We start from the raw sequence: 16,158 nt of genomic DNA, 5'->3' as shown, positions 1-16,158 counted from the left end.
TGACGTCTACCTGACACACGCACGTGAGCGCGGACGCGCGCTCCACCGTGTTGGCGCATGCATGGTTGAGTCCAAAAAGTTTAGTCATGGTTTTCTTTTTTTAAGAACGGGAGGGTGGATGTGTAGGCATCTGATTGTGTATGGTCATCTTTATATAAACAAACAAAAACAAAAAAAAATGTAAAAGAACTAAAAAGTAGTTCTTTGATTTTTAAGTGATATACACTCGGCAACATATAAATATGTTACTGTTTGTATTTATGTTTATCTATTTATGTTTTTAATAGTATTTTCTGTTTCCATACAGCCTCAATCAAATCTGGGCATTGCTGTTATTCTAAATATAGAATGCTGATAGGGCCTTTGCATTGGAGCTCATTCTCCATAGTATACAAATAGGGCCTATGGGAGTGGGCGGTGGAGGAGTTTTTGGCAGTAAACAAGGCCGCTCTGCATCCACACAAATGCACATAGCACATCAAACGGTTGCTTCACCCTAACAAGGAGGAGGAAGATTTGGCTCTGTCACTTATCTTTTCTTTCCATAAACAAAATGTCCTCCCACTATAATCTATTTTATGTCCAGATCTATATTTCTGCTACACGTGTCAATGGAAAATGCCTGCCAGTAATTAATTCCTTATACTTTCACAGGGCAAAAACATATAACTTATACGAATATACTTTTTCAAACACCGAGACAGCCTTTTATATGCTTTGCCCACCTTTGTTGCGAGTTAACAAGAGGTCCTACATGGTGGTATTTGCACAGTGAGAGAAAAAATAGTACCACATGCACAGTTCGTAGTATGTGCGTCAAACGCCCACTCATTTATGCTAAAAATAATCAATTTCTTCAAATATAATAATTTGAGTTAAATCGCCTGTCATGCTCGTTTTGCTCAGCTAGCCGGGGATGACAGAATGGTCACATCAGAACTGATAGCGGAAGAATGAGCAGAAGGCTGTGTGGGTTTTCCACTCCGTGTCCTGTGGATGGAAGGAGAATGTTATATTTAAAGATCCTAGGGAGGTGGAAAAGGTGTAATATCGCCTTGGCAGCGTGGGCTGCAAAGAGTTTGCAAAGTGGGACATGAGGAGGGCCAGGCAAGTCTTTTCTCTTTGCTTTGCCACATCTTGTCTAGGTGATGAGCTACACAAGACAAGCCTAAGGCAACATCAATAGTTGTTTTTTTAAATTCCCCACAACCTTTATGTAACCTAATCTTCCAATTCTACCTTGAGGATGTACCACCCACACACTCCAATGAAAGATGACAAGCATTGTGGATGAAGCCTCCTCTCAAGCAGAACAGAGAAAGTCTGGAGCAGGGGTCTCAAACTCAATGATGGAGATAGTTTTGGTATATCTGGGCCACATCAAGTATTCCACAAAAAAAAGGGATTCAAAAGAGAGAACAATCAAGCAAATCCCATCATTTTTTGTTGTTATTTTTTTTCTTAAACTCCCACTTTGTGTAAAGGAGTTTAATCAGTATTTGTATTTCCACTGAATATTTCCGACACCATTTTAAATGTGACATGAGACATTCACCTCCCAAAACTCACGCTAAAGTTCATCTTTTTGTTATGGCGTCAGTCGTTAATGATTTCAAAGCTGCGCGCATTACAGAGGAATGCGTCCAATGTTGAGTATTCAGTGCGTGTGTGTGTGTGTGTGTGTGTGTGTGTGTGTGTGGAGGGCGATTGATTATTTGTTCCTCTCTGCATTGCTTCTCCCTGCGGCAACATGGAAGTGGGCTTGGATGAAGCTGTTGTGGCATGGAGGGGGGGGGCTGTCTATGCGTTGCTTTACGAGTCGACAGTTTCACTTTGAGAATGCACGATATTCAGCTTAACAACCTGATTTAATGTTGACAAAATGAAGCCCATTACTCACCTAACAGGTGCAAGGTAGGAATAAAAAAAATGCACTGCATCATATAAAAAGTTGTTTCTAATATTTTGGTTACCTGATTTAGCAACATAGAACTTAATATGGAGCTTTACACCAAAAATTAATTTAAAACCGTACTGACGATGGAAAGTGATCATTGAAATCACTGCCAATAAAGTTTGCAAAACTAATTTTGGAAGTATTCATTTCCAACAATTCAATTAAAAGACAAGAAAGGAAAAGAAGAACAGAGTGGCCCTATTTTGCCCAAAGGCCATACTTTGCAAACCTCTACCTGCATACAATGCAGGCGTACCTAATGAAGTGTCCAACACGTGGAGTGGATTCATGTGACTAGAGCTCACTACAGCAAAAATAAAACATCCACACAAAAAAAAAGTAACGGAATGAGGTCTAGACTGAAAAAAAGGAGTGATGAATGATCTGTCCTCTATATAGGACGAGGCTCAACTTTTCAGCAGCCTGAGAAAGAAGGACTCCTGCTTGACGATATTCTGGGTCAGCGAGCCTCAGGGGGGGGAGCAGAGAAGCAGAGCAGACGAGGTCTTTTCGTTGGCCGTGTGGCACACCGTTGACATCTCCGAGTGCGGATGTTTTCATATTGTACATATGGCACGTTCGTGTTCTCCCACTAAGTCAATAAGAGCCTGCAGAATGTCAATATGAAGACGGACAATCATAAACAGGGTGCGGATGACTCCCATAGTTCTCCTCTCGTTTCTTTATTTTTCTTCGGATTTTCTTATTTTTTCAGAGGGGGCACCAACAATTTTGTTCAGGTGTATACAGCAGAGTAACAATATTGTTGAGTAGATGAATTATTACCTATTATTTCATACAGTATCCACTTTTGATGACATCTTTTTTTAGTGTGCCGTGAGGTTTTTCTAACATAAATGTTCCTTTTTTTTTTCAATAAATGGCGGGCAACACTGCACTAAACTATACAGGACAATGAAATGGTCCACATAAAACTGATGAGGAGTATGTGTGCTTTCTTTTATGAATTTATAACTTTTCCTATGTAGTCTTTTTTGTATCAGTGCAAAAAAAATAAAATCAAATATTACAGTACAAGATTCATTTGATAGAAATGAAACCAGTCATGATGACGAATAACATCAAGGGGAGGATTAAATAATCTAAAAATAAGGAGAGCTGTGCATTTCCTCTGCCACTCTCCAAACAGTGACAATAACCCAACATGCTCTGCAGTCAGCCAGTGTGCTACTAGTGCTAGAGGTTACGTCACATGACTGGCAAGGTATCTGGGCCAGCGCTTTGTGTGGTGCACAGCATCACACCTGCTGCAAGGTTGCAACCGTAAACCAAAAAGTTACCCCCCCCCCACCCCTCGCCACAAAGAACACTGTCTTTTTCAATACTTTCCTGCAGTATTGGCCGGGGAATTCCCAGTTTGCAGACATAATCAAGTTTTCTTTCCCCTTTTGGATCTCGCAGTTCTTGTTTTTGAAAGGGTGGAATGATTTGGTCCTATAAAACGGTGGCCTCCTCCATGGCGTTGACCCACCTGTTAGAGAAACAGATTACACATGACGAATAACTATTTAGAACACCAGAAAAATAAAACTGCTTGACAAATATTTGTAAACTAAAACACAGATGACACATTGTTTGTTTAAAACAAGCATGTAGTTTTAAACCTTAAAATTAGGTGAGTTTAATGCTAACCTAAGATTTCAACACAAAGAGTGGAGCAAAACATATAGACAGACAATATCACAATAGACACAGGCAGACATAATTTTTCCCATGCCAAAAACGACTAACTGCATCTTACTGAGTCGTTATAAAACGTTTTCCTTTGTGACTGAATGATGGCACTATACTGCCGCCTGGTGGCCTCAGTACACACCACAAGGAGACGCAATAATGCCCTGAAGTTTTGATTCATCAATTTCTATTTATATATATATTACTGTTTTATGAAGTATAATATTATGCAGCGCTATTTTCCTAATTAAAATACAATTTACAAAAGTATGTGAGTTTTACAATCGGGAAATCATTTTTCAGATTGTTTTGAGATGTATTCATCTTGTTTCTCACCTCTGGGCTGTGAAGTTGTCCTCTGCTCTAAACGTATAGTACAAAGTATTTTTGTGATAAAGCTGGAACACATTGGTGGTGTCGTCATCCCCTTGGTAGCTTTCTGGTAGCTTGACCGTAAAGCCCAACAACGGCAAACTCTCTGAAGCAACCTTCTCCTGTACATAGGACATCATAATATACTAAACATAACAGCTCACATGCATTTTCGGATGATCTATTCAGGTTGAAGGGGAGTGCGTGTGTCCCCTCACCTCTTGGCCTCTGTAGGTGTAAAGCACCTTGTCTTTTAGGAGGAACCACAATCTCTTCCAGCTCCGCTTGCTCTTCTTGCTACGATGCAGATTGCCGCTAATAGAGCCCTCATCGGATACGGTCACCTGCGAAAGGACTTTTGCCTTAGGTGTCGTTCTATTTATTATCACTGTGTCACTGTGGGGAAGGGGCGGGGTGTACCTGGTTGAAGGTGAGCATGCCTTTGCGATGCCTCCAAATGTTTGGAGGGTGAATGCTTTGGAAGACAGAGGAGAGCGGACGAGTGGTTCGGCTCACACGAGGGCTGCTCTTGGCCGGGAGGGCACAAGGGTCCTCTCCTGCAAGGTAGAAACAACTGCGTGTCAAAATATAATTGAAGATTCACTTTTTTAAAAAGTAAAACGATTCGAAAAACATAAAACAAGTGTCCAGTACATATAACAACGTTCTTGTCATTTCACAGCGCCTTCTAGTGTTCATATTAAAAAACGTAGGTTTGGCCTCATGTCACTAGTGAGAAAAATAATTGTAATAGTGTGACTTTTCACACCTCTCTTCTTGAGCTCGTTGTAGCAGTGGTCACACACTTTGGCCATACGTTCCTTCATGTACTTGAGTGGATATCTATTCTTGGAGCAGCTCCTGCAAACAATCTGTAGCAGCAGGAGGGCACCGCAGGGGAGCATGGACTTATTATCTGCATTGTTATTACTTGGCATATTATTTGCATTGCCACTCACCCTCCCGCAGCTGTGGCAGTGATGTCGACGTAAAGTCAGGCTGAAATCCGACGTGCAGTTCATACACATCATCACTTGAGACACTGGAACGAGTGTGGGGGGTTTTTCGCCTAAGGTGAAACGCAGATGATCTCTGGCCTGGCCACACACATACAAACAAACATTGGTGAGTTCATCCTACTTTGTTGCATATTATAGTGAAGGATTAATAATCGCTTACGTCTGAGCAGTTGCTGAACGGCACGGCTCCTCGGTTGAGGTCACTCACGGTGTGACTCAAAGTGTAAAACCAGTCTTCACTTTCAATGAAGGAGCTGTCGAATAGCACAATATTCAGGATAACACAAGCTTGCATTGGTTAGCACTGTAAGGAAGATCAACTGTCTCTCACCTTGCAGACAAGGTGATGGAGATGTCATTCCCCTCCATCCTCAGAGCATGTTGGACATTTTCAATGATTGGTTTACTGACCTGGGCAATTGAGCCATGATGACATGAAAGGAACAAACAATTTTTAATGAATTAATTAGAAATCCTACTCCATTCACTGAACTACAAAAACAAAAAACATGAATTGAAAAACAAGTTAAATATATTTAGGTGATACAAATGATTTTTTTTATTCGATATGGTTAATTTTACCAAGCTTTTTTTCAGCTCATTTAAATTCCATTATATACAAAGTTTAGAATTTTTTTTTTACCTTCAATCCAGTAAGTGACAAAGTGTTCTTCAATCTGTATTTTCCATCCTGTTGCGGATAAGTGTATAGTAACATGTCGTTCATCTATAAACACAGAAATGATAATAAGTCAATAAAAAAGCAGGAGAAAAAAAATGTTTCACGCAAAACAGTGCAATTGAAATAAATGTTGAAATATATTTCAAATGTTGCAAGGGAAGCTATTCTCCATTAGGTGGCAATGTCAACACATCTCATTGACGTGAACCTGTAGCTTGCACACTGAGATTTAGGACTCTATTTCCCACTAAGTACATTATCATCGTGAGCTTTTGTAACGTAAAAAAATGTATCGACTGCGCTATTAACATCTGCATTATATCAAGTGAACTTGGGTTTTCGGATGATGAAATTGGAGCCCTGGCAGGCATGTTTTATTACGCAGCCATTCATAAAAACTGATAAAACTTGATGACCGTCAAAGGTGGAAACACCAGCAGGGTAGAAGACAGACACTACACATATTTTATGAGAATTTTTTAGTGTTTTGGCAACCTGACAACATATTAAAAGCAACTTGCAGAAAGGAAAAGCACTGAATTTTTATGTTGGTATCATTTGTCTAAAATTTGCGCAGAGACGTGACTAGCAGACTAAAAAACATGTCAGCTGACACGGTTATGGTTCTTTAAGGTAATTTTACTGTCAGATTCTAAGGAGGTGGTTTTGGTCTTCCCTCTGTTGTCATTATATTTTTAAGTCTCTCAGGAAGTCAGAATCTAGAAACATCCTGTCAGGAAACCCTGCTCTTAATAGAGCAGTCTGCATGGAGAAATAGGCCAGAGGGGAAAAGCTCTTTGTATTATTATTAGCATTATAAAGCAAACAGTTATTGGGCAGTAATGCAATAAAGCACACTGTCATAAAATAATCACATTTGATTTAAATTAAATGTATTGACTTAAATATAATAAATGTGAATAATTGAATTTATTGAATTAAAAATGTTATCATGATGAGGTCATTGTGTGGATCCTTCGAGTGTTGTCTTGGCCAATATGAGGCAAAAGAAAACACATATACATAATACACAAAGAGTAATATACTCCTCATTTTTCAGATAGGATAAAGAAGATATTGTCAGTATTGCTATTTTGTCTGTTCATGTGTATTGCTGCACCATTTGTATTCAGACATCCATTGCAGGTTGAAGACACCGCAACAGAGATGCTATTAATTAGCCTGGGTCATCTGTTTTGTATTGTGCGTTAGCATTAGGCTTATGGGCCACCCTAAGTGATGTTTTAAATACACAAGCTTAGCTTTACGCTTGGTATGAGCTGTACAAAGTAATTTCGATGTTAGCGTGTGTTTGACTGAACTTGTTTACCAAAAACAGGTGGCGAGGCTGTCGGCTCCTCCTGCTGACCTTCATCAGGGTGCCCTCCTTCACAAACACCTGACACCAAAAATGACACACAATTGAGTGATTCCTGTTCTTAATATTGTTTCAAGCTAACAGGGAATTCCCAGCTCAGTGACTGTGTAAAGGACAAAAGGGGGTGTGGCCCAGTACGGACTGAAACAATGCAACGTTATGAGAATCATACCCGACCAGGCTGCAGCAGGTCCCGCTGGCCGTGAACACTATACTCGATGTTGACCAAGCGCAGCAAGTTCTCCTAGACAATGACAAAAGTAGAGCTTTGCACCGCACTCCCATTTGCATGCTGGCAAATGGGAGTGCGGCAATAAATGCAAATAATAATAAATAAATCAACCACTTCAATGCAACAAATCTCTTCTGCTCAGATCATATTGGGAAATTGGATTTAAAACAATAAACTACACGCAGCACATAGAATAAACAACATTGTCGGAGTCAAAACATAATTTGTCACCAGTATTTGATTAAATCACAAATCATCATGGAAAAACAAGACATTAAACTCACCCCATGTCTTAAACTGTCATTCGCCTGGTCTGCAATATCTGCCACGATCACAACAGCAGCTGAATGAAGTCAAGCAAAAAAAAAAAAGGGGGGGGGGGGTTGATATTATATGTCATGCCTGCATTAAACATTTGTTTTACCCACTAGGGAATAAAGCAAAGGTTATCTTTGATTGTCTAACAGGGAGCTGGGTTTGGTCAGTCAATGCCTCATTTGTCTTCTGTGTGGGTCATGTTTGAAATCCAAATTGCGAACTCTATCTTATTATTGTTGTAGTTGGCAGGGTTGATGAACTGCACCAAAGTAACAAAAATAACCAAACTATTCGAATCTCCTCTCGGGTCTACGAGCACAATAACAAAGCAACTGCACGGCTCTCCCTCGCAGATTCTTTTATGCATGAAGCACCTTGTTTACTTGTTCACTGCCACCGTGATGATTTCCAGTCGGTGCAAAAAAATGACCACCAGTGGCTCACCTTCTTCCTAGTAAAGACATCTAAATTGGCTCTCTCAAGGCCACCTCTACATGCCAAATGGAATAAATTGTCCATAAAGTCGTGGACAACAAACAAACAGAGGCTAGTAAGACTCTCTTGTGAGCAACAGCTTGTGTCCACATTGGCTTTATTCAGCATGTTTATTGTACCTTGGGTGTCCTCATATTCTTGTGAATCAGGGGAGAGGTTGTTCAAGTAATCTGAAAGCAAGAGTGGCAATAAGTTGACATATGGAATAATAAAAGTGAAGATATTCTTTTTTTTTTTAAAGTGTAGTCACCTGTGAGGATCATGCGGTACTGAGCCACACGCACGATCACCTGGAGGAGTTGTTGCTTTAGAGAAACTTTTTCCCCCGATGGATTCTGCTGCTATGAACAAAATAGAATATCACATTAAATTTGGACAATTTGCACATTTGCAAAATACTAAACTTCAGTTTATACAGATTTTTTTGCAGGCTGCATTGTCTGCCATAGCATAAAGGCAGAAGGCTGATGCAAAGGAAAGGCAGCAAGGGAGTGACAAACCATTCTTCATGGTCAAAAGACCTTTACAACACAGGAAAGTCAGTTTGCAAGTGAACGTCCAAATGTCAACTGCATTAAAAGCAAGCTGTTACTGAACCACGGAAGAAAAAACGCACAGTTGAGTGTTGCCCTTTGACGGTCTGGAGGAAATTCAATTTGAGTTTTTGGTGTACCAAGGAGGGATGCATTTCGTTTAATTATGAAGGTGCTCGGCCACTGGTGGGCAACATATGGCCCGGGGGCCACATAAGGCCTGCTCTGTCCTTTAATCCAGCCTGGTACTGTTGTAAAAATGTAGTTATTTTCCCTAAAAATGGTAAATTCAAATTTCTTTTTTTCATTTTTATAACTGGTTAACGAGTGTCCTTTATTGTAAATAATTGTAGTAAAACATTTTTCCCTTCATCTAAAAATTACAGAAGCCTATATTCTGCCAGAACAAGATACATTTTGATTTTTTTTTGTAACTGTCAGAAATTGGACAGTTGTCATTATTTTATCACACTTAATATCTCCTTAAAGCTTAATTTCAGATTGTGTTGAACCACAACAAAAACTACACGTTAGGCCAAGGTTTGTTGATTATATGTCAGAAATGCACTGACCTCAAACTTTTGGACGATGGCCTCAAAAGCAGCTGAGGTTCGACAGCTCTCCTCCAGCAGGTTCATACTTCGGTCGTAATGCCCGATGTAGGTGGTGAAGAGCAAGAACTCTGCCTTCCTGGAGAGGAAGATGTCTGCGATCCTCTGGCTCTCCTCCCTACATTGACAAACAAAAAGTGTCAAGCTCTCTGAGCAATGGAAGACGTGAAAATTCAATTTAGAGGTGACATACTACGCAAATGTAATTTGAACAGTCTCACCAGTGCCGAGTTCGATTCTCCAGCTCGGTGAGGATCGTGCGGTGCAGCAGGTAGACGTCGGGCAACTCGTTGAAAATCTCGCAAAGTCTTTTTTCATCCAAAACAGGCTCTCCATCAGCCGTCACAGCGGTCGCTACTGCTTCCCGAAAGTCCTTGCGGCACAAGAGGGATGGCTTATTTTAAAAAGGTACAGCCTCTTCATTAAGAAATGTCCAATTAAGGTGCAAATGTCTTTTGCATATTTCACCTCCTCTGTCTGTGGGAAGTTTGGTTCATTAAGCTAACTAGCGGAATTAAAAGGAAGTGAAACAACCGCACTCGTTAAGCCCTCATTAAGAAAATGAAGCAAACATTGGCAATGAGTCTCTTCTAATGTCCCTAAATGATAGCAAAGGAAAAATAAAAAGTACTTTCAGGTTAGCATCTGGGCATATGTCCACATTTCCGACACTTTGCCGTCTAAGCACAGTGGAAATTACGAGGGTGGGGTCCTTAAAACAAGAGAAAAGAAATAAATTGATCCGTCACTTACTTCCTGTAGAAGCTTGAGTGCTTTCACATGTCTATAAACAGAAAAAAAAAACCAGAATGATTTACGCAGAAAGACACAATTGCGTTTGAATAATGATGAGCTAACTTACAGTCTCTCGGTGTCCAGTAGATCCATTGCGATGTAAAAAGCTCGGGATCGTCCGTCCATCTGTCAAAGGTTGTAATATAATATTTAAGTATTACAAGCCCTACCTAGAAGTATGAAATGCATTTTGGCTCCCCTTCTAACATATTATGCACCATAAGCTGCCATAAAATGTAAATAATGAGTGGCTCATTGACCCTGATAAATAAAAATCGGTTGTCCAAATGTACCTGTCTATCATAGTTGCTTTCGCCACCAGCATCTTCCTCCTCCGAGGTGCGTCCGGCATCTTCATCAGCTCTTGTGGGTCCATTGACAGAATTGGATGACACATTTTGCGGCCCAGCAGCAAGTGAACACACTTGGTAGACTTCTGTCGAGGCGCTGCAAAGACGGAGTGGCACGAATCATACGGTAGTCAAAATATATCAGCGGAATTTTTCTACAATTTTGCCGTAACTCTTTCATTGATCCCATTAGATTTGTGCAGGTGTGCCTAATGAAGTGTCCAGTGGGTGTAGTGGCTAACATGTTCTAATTTGACAATAAATCAAAAACATTTTTATTAGCCTTCTAAGTCCTTTGTTATCTCCTATGTTGAAACATCGCCGCAATAAACATTCGGAGTGTTCGAAGCGAGCGTGAATAGTTGAAACGTTGCAGCTTTACTGCGACCAATAAAGTGGCCTCGGCAAGGCCCGGAGTGACAAGCGCACTCAGAGTGAGTCTGCTGGTCCTCCTCTACAGGGAGCGCTGGATGTATGTTGCTGACTGGCTGCAACTCGACGGGGAGCGTACGCCGTATGCAAATAAAATGCCTCTTTACATTTCGCCGGTGACGCAATGGTGATCACGACGAGCATGATTTGATTTCAACCCTGCTGAGATGCAAATGAGCGACATATGAACAACATATGTGAGCATCATTACGACGCCACGGATCATTACTGAAATTCAGTCTTTGGATGAGGTACAAGAGGTTGCGTGAAGCTCAAACGACATGTCGTCAGCTTCTATATTCGTCTGATTCGCTCACGTCTTAAATGCGGACACGGAGCAAAACATATTGCCATAAAATTTGTAAGGGGAGACAAACTATTCATTCTCCGTCCGCTTGAGGTTCATGGCTGATTAGGTTAGCTGCGCTGATAGCTTCGAAAGCAGCTGCTGATAGGATGCTTGCAGGCGATTGCGCGGCTGAGCACAGAACTTTCTAGTACACTTCATAAACTGCACAATGGGGATAAAATCGTCAATTGACCTGCGTGTGACCTGACGGAAGTTTTGAGGATTTTTTTTGCACTCCAAAAATGAGCCAAAATGAGGACTAGATGGCAGCAACTCAAACACATACCACAAGTGGCAGTTTGGCAGATAGTGATTAATTCTTCAAGTGTAAATAACTCCTTTAGCTAAATATATTTGAATACAAACACTGTAGCAACACATTAAGACATAATATAATAATACTCCTACAAACGTATTCTTTATCCTCTGCCAAGAATATTACTGGAGCTGAGTGACGTGTTGTCTTCATATGTGTTTTTGTGTCTGTACTGACCCCTGGTGGCCACGGCAGTTACAGATTAGGCCTTTTTTCTTCATTTCAGTGGAGAAAAATGCTTTGCAATAGAAGTCGCAAATCAAGGCATCACTGTATTTAATTGAATTGACAGAATCTCCAGTTTGCCGCACAAACACATGTACAGATTTGTTTCATCGATTCGAAATCATCCAAAGGTTTAACTGGGAGTTTGAATGGTTGAGCTATAGAAATTTGATGGACGGATGAAAAAGGACAATGGACAGCTATTTGAATCATTTTACCTTAAAATAGAAGCATCAACCCGAAATGCATGCATGACCAATGCAAACTACATTTGTCTTGAATTCAAACCAATTGATGTGTCTGCACTACTCATTTGAGAGCTTGTGATTTGTTTTCAATGTGCAGACAAATCATGCGACCGAGAAGAAGACAGCGAAATGCAAAGAAGATACAATCTCATGTTTCTGAGCAAGCCAAAAAGAGAAACGGCTCCAAAACGCTGCGTCTATTAATCATTCCGAGTGGACTGTATGAAGGCACGGCCAACAGAAATGGAGTGGTGGGGGGGTGGTAGGGCGGAAGGGCGTTAATGTCAGCACAGCATCGCTGATTATTCCAATAAATGCTCTTTCAGCTATTTGTCTCACACACATGATCTATGAATGACATTTTCGCAACAGTGTTTCTACGTGAAGTGGAATCACAAATAGTACAGCATCTTGTGCACACGTTCGAGCAATGTCACAATATTCATGCAGAGCGTCGCCTCACGCTGAACCCTAATAACACGCAACGGGATAGTAGAAGAATTCATAAGAAAAGATGAACACTTGAGAGCGGGGTCTTTTTCAGGCGGTATGAGTTTCACAAGGCTAAAATCCCTAAAACATTTTTTAAACTCTATATTTGGGGATGATTTCACGAGATGCTTAGCTGAAGATTTTTTTTAATATGGAAAATATTAGATGTTTTCAAATAATGTAATGTCAAAATCATGGATGTTCCAAAAAATTTATATTCAGTATTGTCTTTTTTTTAATCATTATTCCCTGATGAAAAACAATTCTAGTTCTCTTGCTATTCTATGAATTGCAGACTTTTGTATGACAACTCAGATTTAATAAGCAGAATATAATAATACAAAACCGAAGTCACCTCATCATATATTATCCAGCAAAGAATAATTAATTTTCAGATTTTTTTTTTTTTTGCTTATTCTTGGTCTTTTTATGGAATTCGAGGATTTTTTTTTTTTTTCCGCAAAGCTTCAACAAAGCGCGTTAGGATAAGAAAAAGACTAAGAAGGTACTGTACATAAAGTGCTGCATACCAGGGGGAATTAGTGTAAATGACCAGACTGGCAGTCAAAATCTGTGCCGTGTAACTCACCTCTCTGCTTCCTGTTGAGCTGACTTGGCCTTGACATCAAACCCAGGGAGGCTACTCATGTCCACGTAACCGTCCGTCTCATTGGCAGACGACAGCACCCGCGTGGGACGCTCAAAGAAGTCGCCCAAAGGCAGCGGTCGCACGGCTCTCCACTGCAGGACTTGAACGTTCTCGTAGTCCGAGTGAACGGCGGGAACATTTTCATAGTCCGAGGTATCGGCATTGGGGAAGGAGATGGAGCGAGGTTTGGTGAGGGGTAGTGGCGAGAAAGGCACACGGGAGCGCTCCTCAAAAGACTCCACCCGTACCACGCTGCGATTGAGGAAGGCCACCGAGCTTCCTGTTCTTGTGGCGTTCGGGTAGAACAGGAAGGCAGGTGCCGTCTCGGGTGATGCTTGGCAAGCAGAACGCTGAAGGAGCCGCGGAGAACTAGCCACGCTGCGCCGATCCAGATCCAGCAGTCTGTTGGGTGTCAGGTGACTGGACTCGGATTCAGATGAGGACTGGTTAGATGACTTGCTTTCCTCTTTCCGTCTAAACTTGAGCATCAGGAAGCGCTTAATGGAGGATTTCTTCTTTCGGTTTTTCTCCGAGGAGTCCGTGTCAGTGAGCAGCGAGGGTGAACTCTTGGTGATGGGTCTCTTGGTGATGTAGGCCAGTTCAAAAGGCGGCGGGATGTCCACGACAGACGTGGGTGTCGACAAGCCGCTGGACGACAACGGCGTGCATCTCGAGAACCTTCCGCAAGGCGAGCCTTCTGTGTTTCTGTGGGGACAACCGGGGGTGGACGTGGAGGACGAAGGGTACAGGGGCAGATAGTGAGGTTTGGGGTAGCTCTTCAACATTGGGCTGCTGCTCAACACGGGTCCTCTCTGACTGAACCTGGGACCGTATACGAGGCGCCCTCCCGCCTCGCTGTTCATGTGATGCGACAGCGAGCGAGAGCGCATTCCCGATGTGCTCCGGCTCAAAGGGAAGACATTCTCCCCCTCTGAGCTATCATCTCCCGGATCCTCGTAGAGGTGGTCGTCGCCAATGTCCAGATCAGTGATGTCATCGCCTAAAGCGTGCCGGAAGAAGTCCGATTTTCCTGGTACAAGCACTTGGTTTCCCGTGAAAGATGACGGGGTGTCGGAGTTGCAGAGCAGATGAAATTTGGGTTGGCAGTACAAACGATTTAACGAGGCATCTAGTCTTTGCTCTTCGCTTGTCATGGATTTACTCCTCTGGTATCCTTTTTGGCCTTGACACCTGTGGTCACCTTGCCTCAGTGGTGAACGTGGACTGGCTCGATTCTGATTTGGGATCATCTCTTTCTTGATAATGTCCTCTGGAGATACATAATAAGGCTCGTGGCTTTGACGGTCTTCCAAGGCGATGTGCTTTTTAGCTTCACGACAGATTCGTTTCTGGTCACCAAATGGAATGTTGTGGTCTTCCTCAACTGCGCTGAGCTCCAGCTTTGCAATATTTTCATGGTCAACCTTAAGAGCCATACAGGGAATTCCATTATTAGGAGTGGATGCTTGTTGACTGGGTTCACTAAGGACATCATCAGTGAGAGACTCGGCCGTGTCATCTACCTCTTCCCGCCTCGGCGCCATCTTCTCCATCCCGGCCCCTTTTTCCTCATCCACGCTGTTAACGGAAACGTCTCCCATGGAGAGGCCGTCCGTGTCAGCCAGCGCCTCGCCCGCATCTTCGTCCATGTCCTCTGTCACATCCGTGGTGTCAATCATCTCCGAGTCGGTGGTGAGCCGGTCGTCGCTGGTCCACAGCGTGTCCAGGGAGTCCAGCTCATCCGTGAGGGCGCTGTCCGTGAGTCTCCAGTCCTCGTCATCCTGTTGGTTCTCACTTAAAGTTCGTCTTTGTGATGACACTTCACGGTGGTCTGAAAATGTCTCTCCGTTGAGAACCCCGTTAATGCATCCCTCTGCGATACCTGATCGTAGGGGTTCCCTGGAATGGTGCTTCAGGATAGGTTTGGGGGCAACAGAAGGTTTGGGACCCCTGGCTGAGGACATGAACATCACATGGGAGGGACAAGCAAGTGTTGGCTTTGGAGCGACACAGGGCTTGTTGGTGCAATCTAAGGGAACAACAGGAAAAGGAAATGGTAAGATGATTAAAAATAGGATATGGCTCATTCGAGGGGTGTTCCCTGAAACGTCAAATTGTAACGCATGTGAGTGTATTCATTAGAATAAAGTTCTGTGCAACTATCAAGTTTTAAAGTGTACATTTGGTCCTTTTGGTATATTTTGAGAATGCTTGTCCACCCTTTGGAAGAACAATAATGGAAGGGATTTCCCTGAGTGGCTTCCTGTGATTCAAAGTCCCTTAAAGCAACTGCTCATGCATTTAGAATGCAACCACAGTACTGTATCGTATGTATTGGACAGTGACAAATGTGCAGCAATGTGATGAATGTGATTCATTTTGCAAACATGAACAGGCTCCTTTGCTAATTTCCATTTTAAAAAACAACTCAAGCGTCTAGGTATTAAATTAATTGACCATTGTAAGCAGATTCGACGTAAAGCAACGAGTTAATAAATAATATTTTATCTTTATCTACGGCGCTGGGGAAAAAAAATAAAAACAATGAAAAACATACTTAAGAACTTAGTACTCCAGTTGATGATCGTATCATTTACAAGAACGTCAATTAAATTGTTTTACCTGTGTTCATTTTGACGAATCGAACGTCTCCCACATGTCGTCCACAGAAGCAGCTTCAGGTGCACTCAAATATCACTAAAAGGATGGATAAAGTGCTCAAGTGACGTTTTTTTTTACGGTGGGCAAAAAACTCAGCTGGTGTTTGCTGGGTCCTCGCCATTCAAGTGACGCTGCCGCTCTCAATGGCCACACACACAAACTTCGCCCGAGTGTTCGTGTGTGTTCGTGTGTGCAGGAGTGCAGGAGTGTGTGTAAACGGTGAGCTCAACTAAAGTACATTTTAGAAAGTAGAAATGTTATAATATTATAATTATTAATATTCTAATATTATATAATAATTAATATTATAATGTAATATATATATATATATATATATATATATATAGCA

The 16,158-nt window shown here is 41.8% G+C and overlaps 1 protein-coding gene across 3 annotated transcripts; it reads right to left on the bottom strand.

Moving 5' to 3' along the window:
* Positions 1-2,609: 2,609 nt before the first annotated feature.
* Positions 2,610-15,939, bottom strand: LOC119123218 (FYVE, RhoGEF and PH domain-containing protein 5-like). Of its 3 annotated transcripts, none has more exons than XM_037252136.1 (21): positions 15,771-15,939; positions 13,089-15,177; positions 10,381-10,534; positions 10,155-10,213; positions 10,046-10,076; positions 9,514-9,665; positions 9,254-9,410; positions 8,399-8,489; positions 8,268-8,318; positions 7,620-7,678; positions 7,276-7,347; positions 7,056-7,124; positions 5,687-5,770; positions 5,375-5,454; positions 5,204-5,297; positions 4,984-5,121; positions 4,794-4,896; positions 4,445-4,581; positions 4,243-4,368; positions 3,989-4,146; positions 2,610-3,449 (listed from the first exon to the last, which is right to left on the bottom strand). In XM_037252136.1, exons 1-21 carry the CDS (start codon positions 15,778-15,780, stop codon positions 3,413-3,415), a joined length of 3,951 nt encoding a protein of 1,316 aa, XP_037108031.1. In that variant the 5' UTR covers positions 15,781-15,939; the 3' UTR covers positions 2,610-3,412. The 3 variants fall into 3 exon arrangements, with proteins under 3 accessions (XP_037108031.1, XP_037108033.1, XP_037108032.1); XM_037252138.1 differs by having other exon boundaries at positions 4,270-4,368; XM_037252137.1 differs by having other exon boundaries at positions 8,399-8,486.
* Positions 15,940-16,158: the final 219 nt, after the last annotated feature.

The sequence above is a fragment of the Syngnathus acus genome, chromosome 5, assembly GCF_901709675.1.
Source record: "Syngnathus acus chromosome 5, fSynAcu1.2, whole genome shotgun sequence".
NCBI classification, from domain to species: Eukaryota; Metazoa; Chordata; class Actinopteri; order Syngnathiformes; family Syngnathidae; genus Syngnathus; species Syngnathus acus.
Note: the sequence above shows the minus strand (reverse complement) of the source record. Positions and strands in the feature narration are given on the sequence as shown.

Excerpts from the sequence above, each read along its gene's own strand:
- LOC119123218 (XM_037252136.1), bottom strand. Across the intron at positions 10,214-10,380 it reads AAAGCAACTATGATAGACAG|ATGGACGGACGATCCCGAGC; the intron begins GTACATTTGGAC and ends AACCTTTGACAG. Across the intron at positions 7,125-7,275 it reads ACCTGCTGCAGCCTGGTCGG|GTGTTTGTGAAGGAGGGCAC; the intron begins GTATGATTCTCA and ends TTTTGGTGTCAG.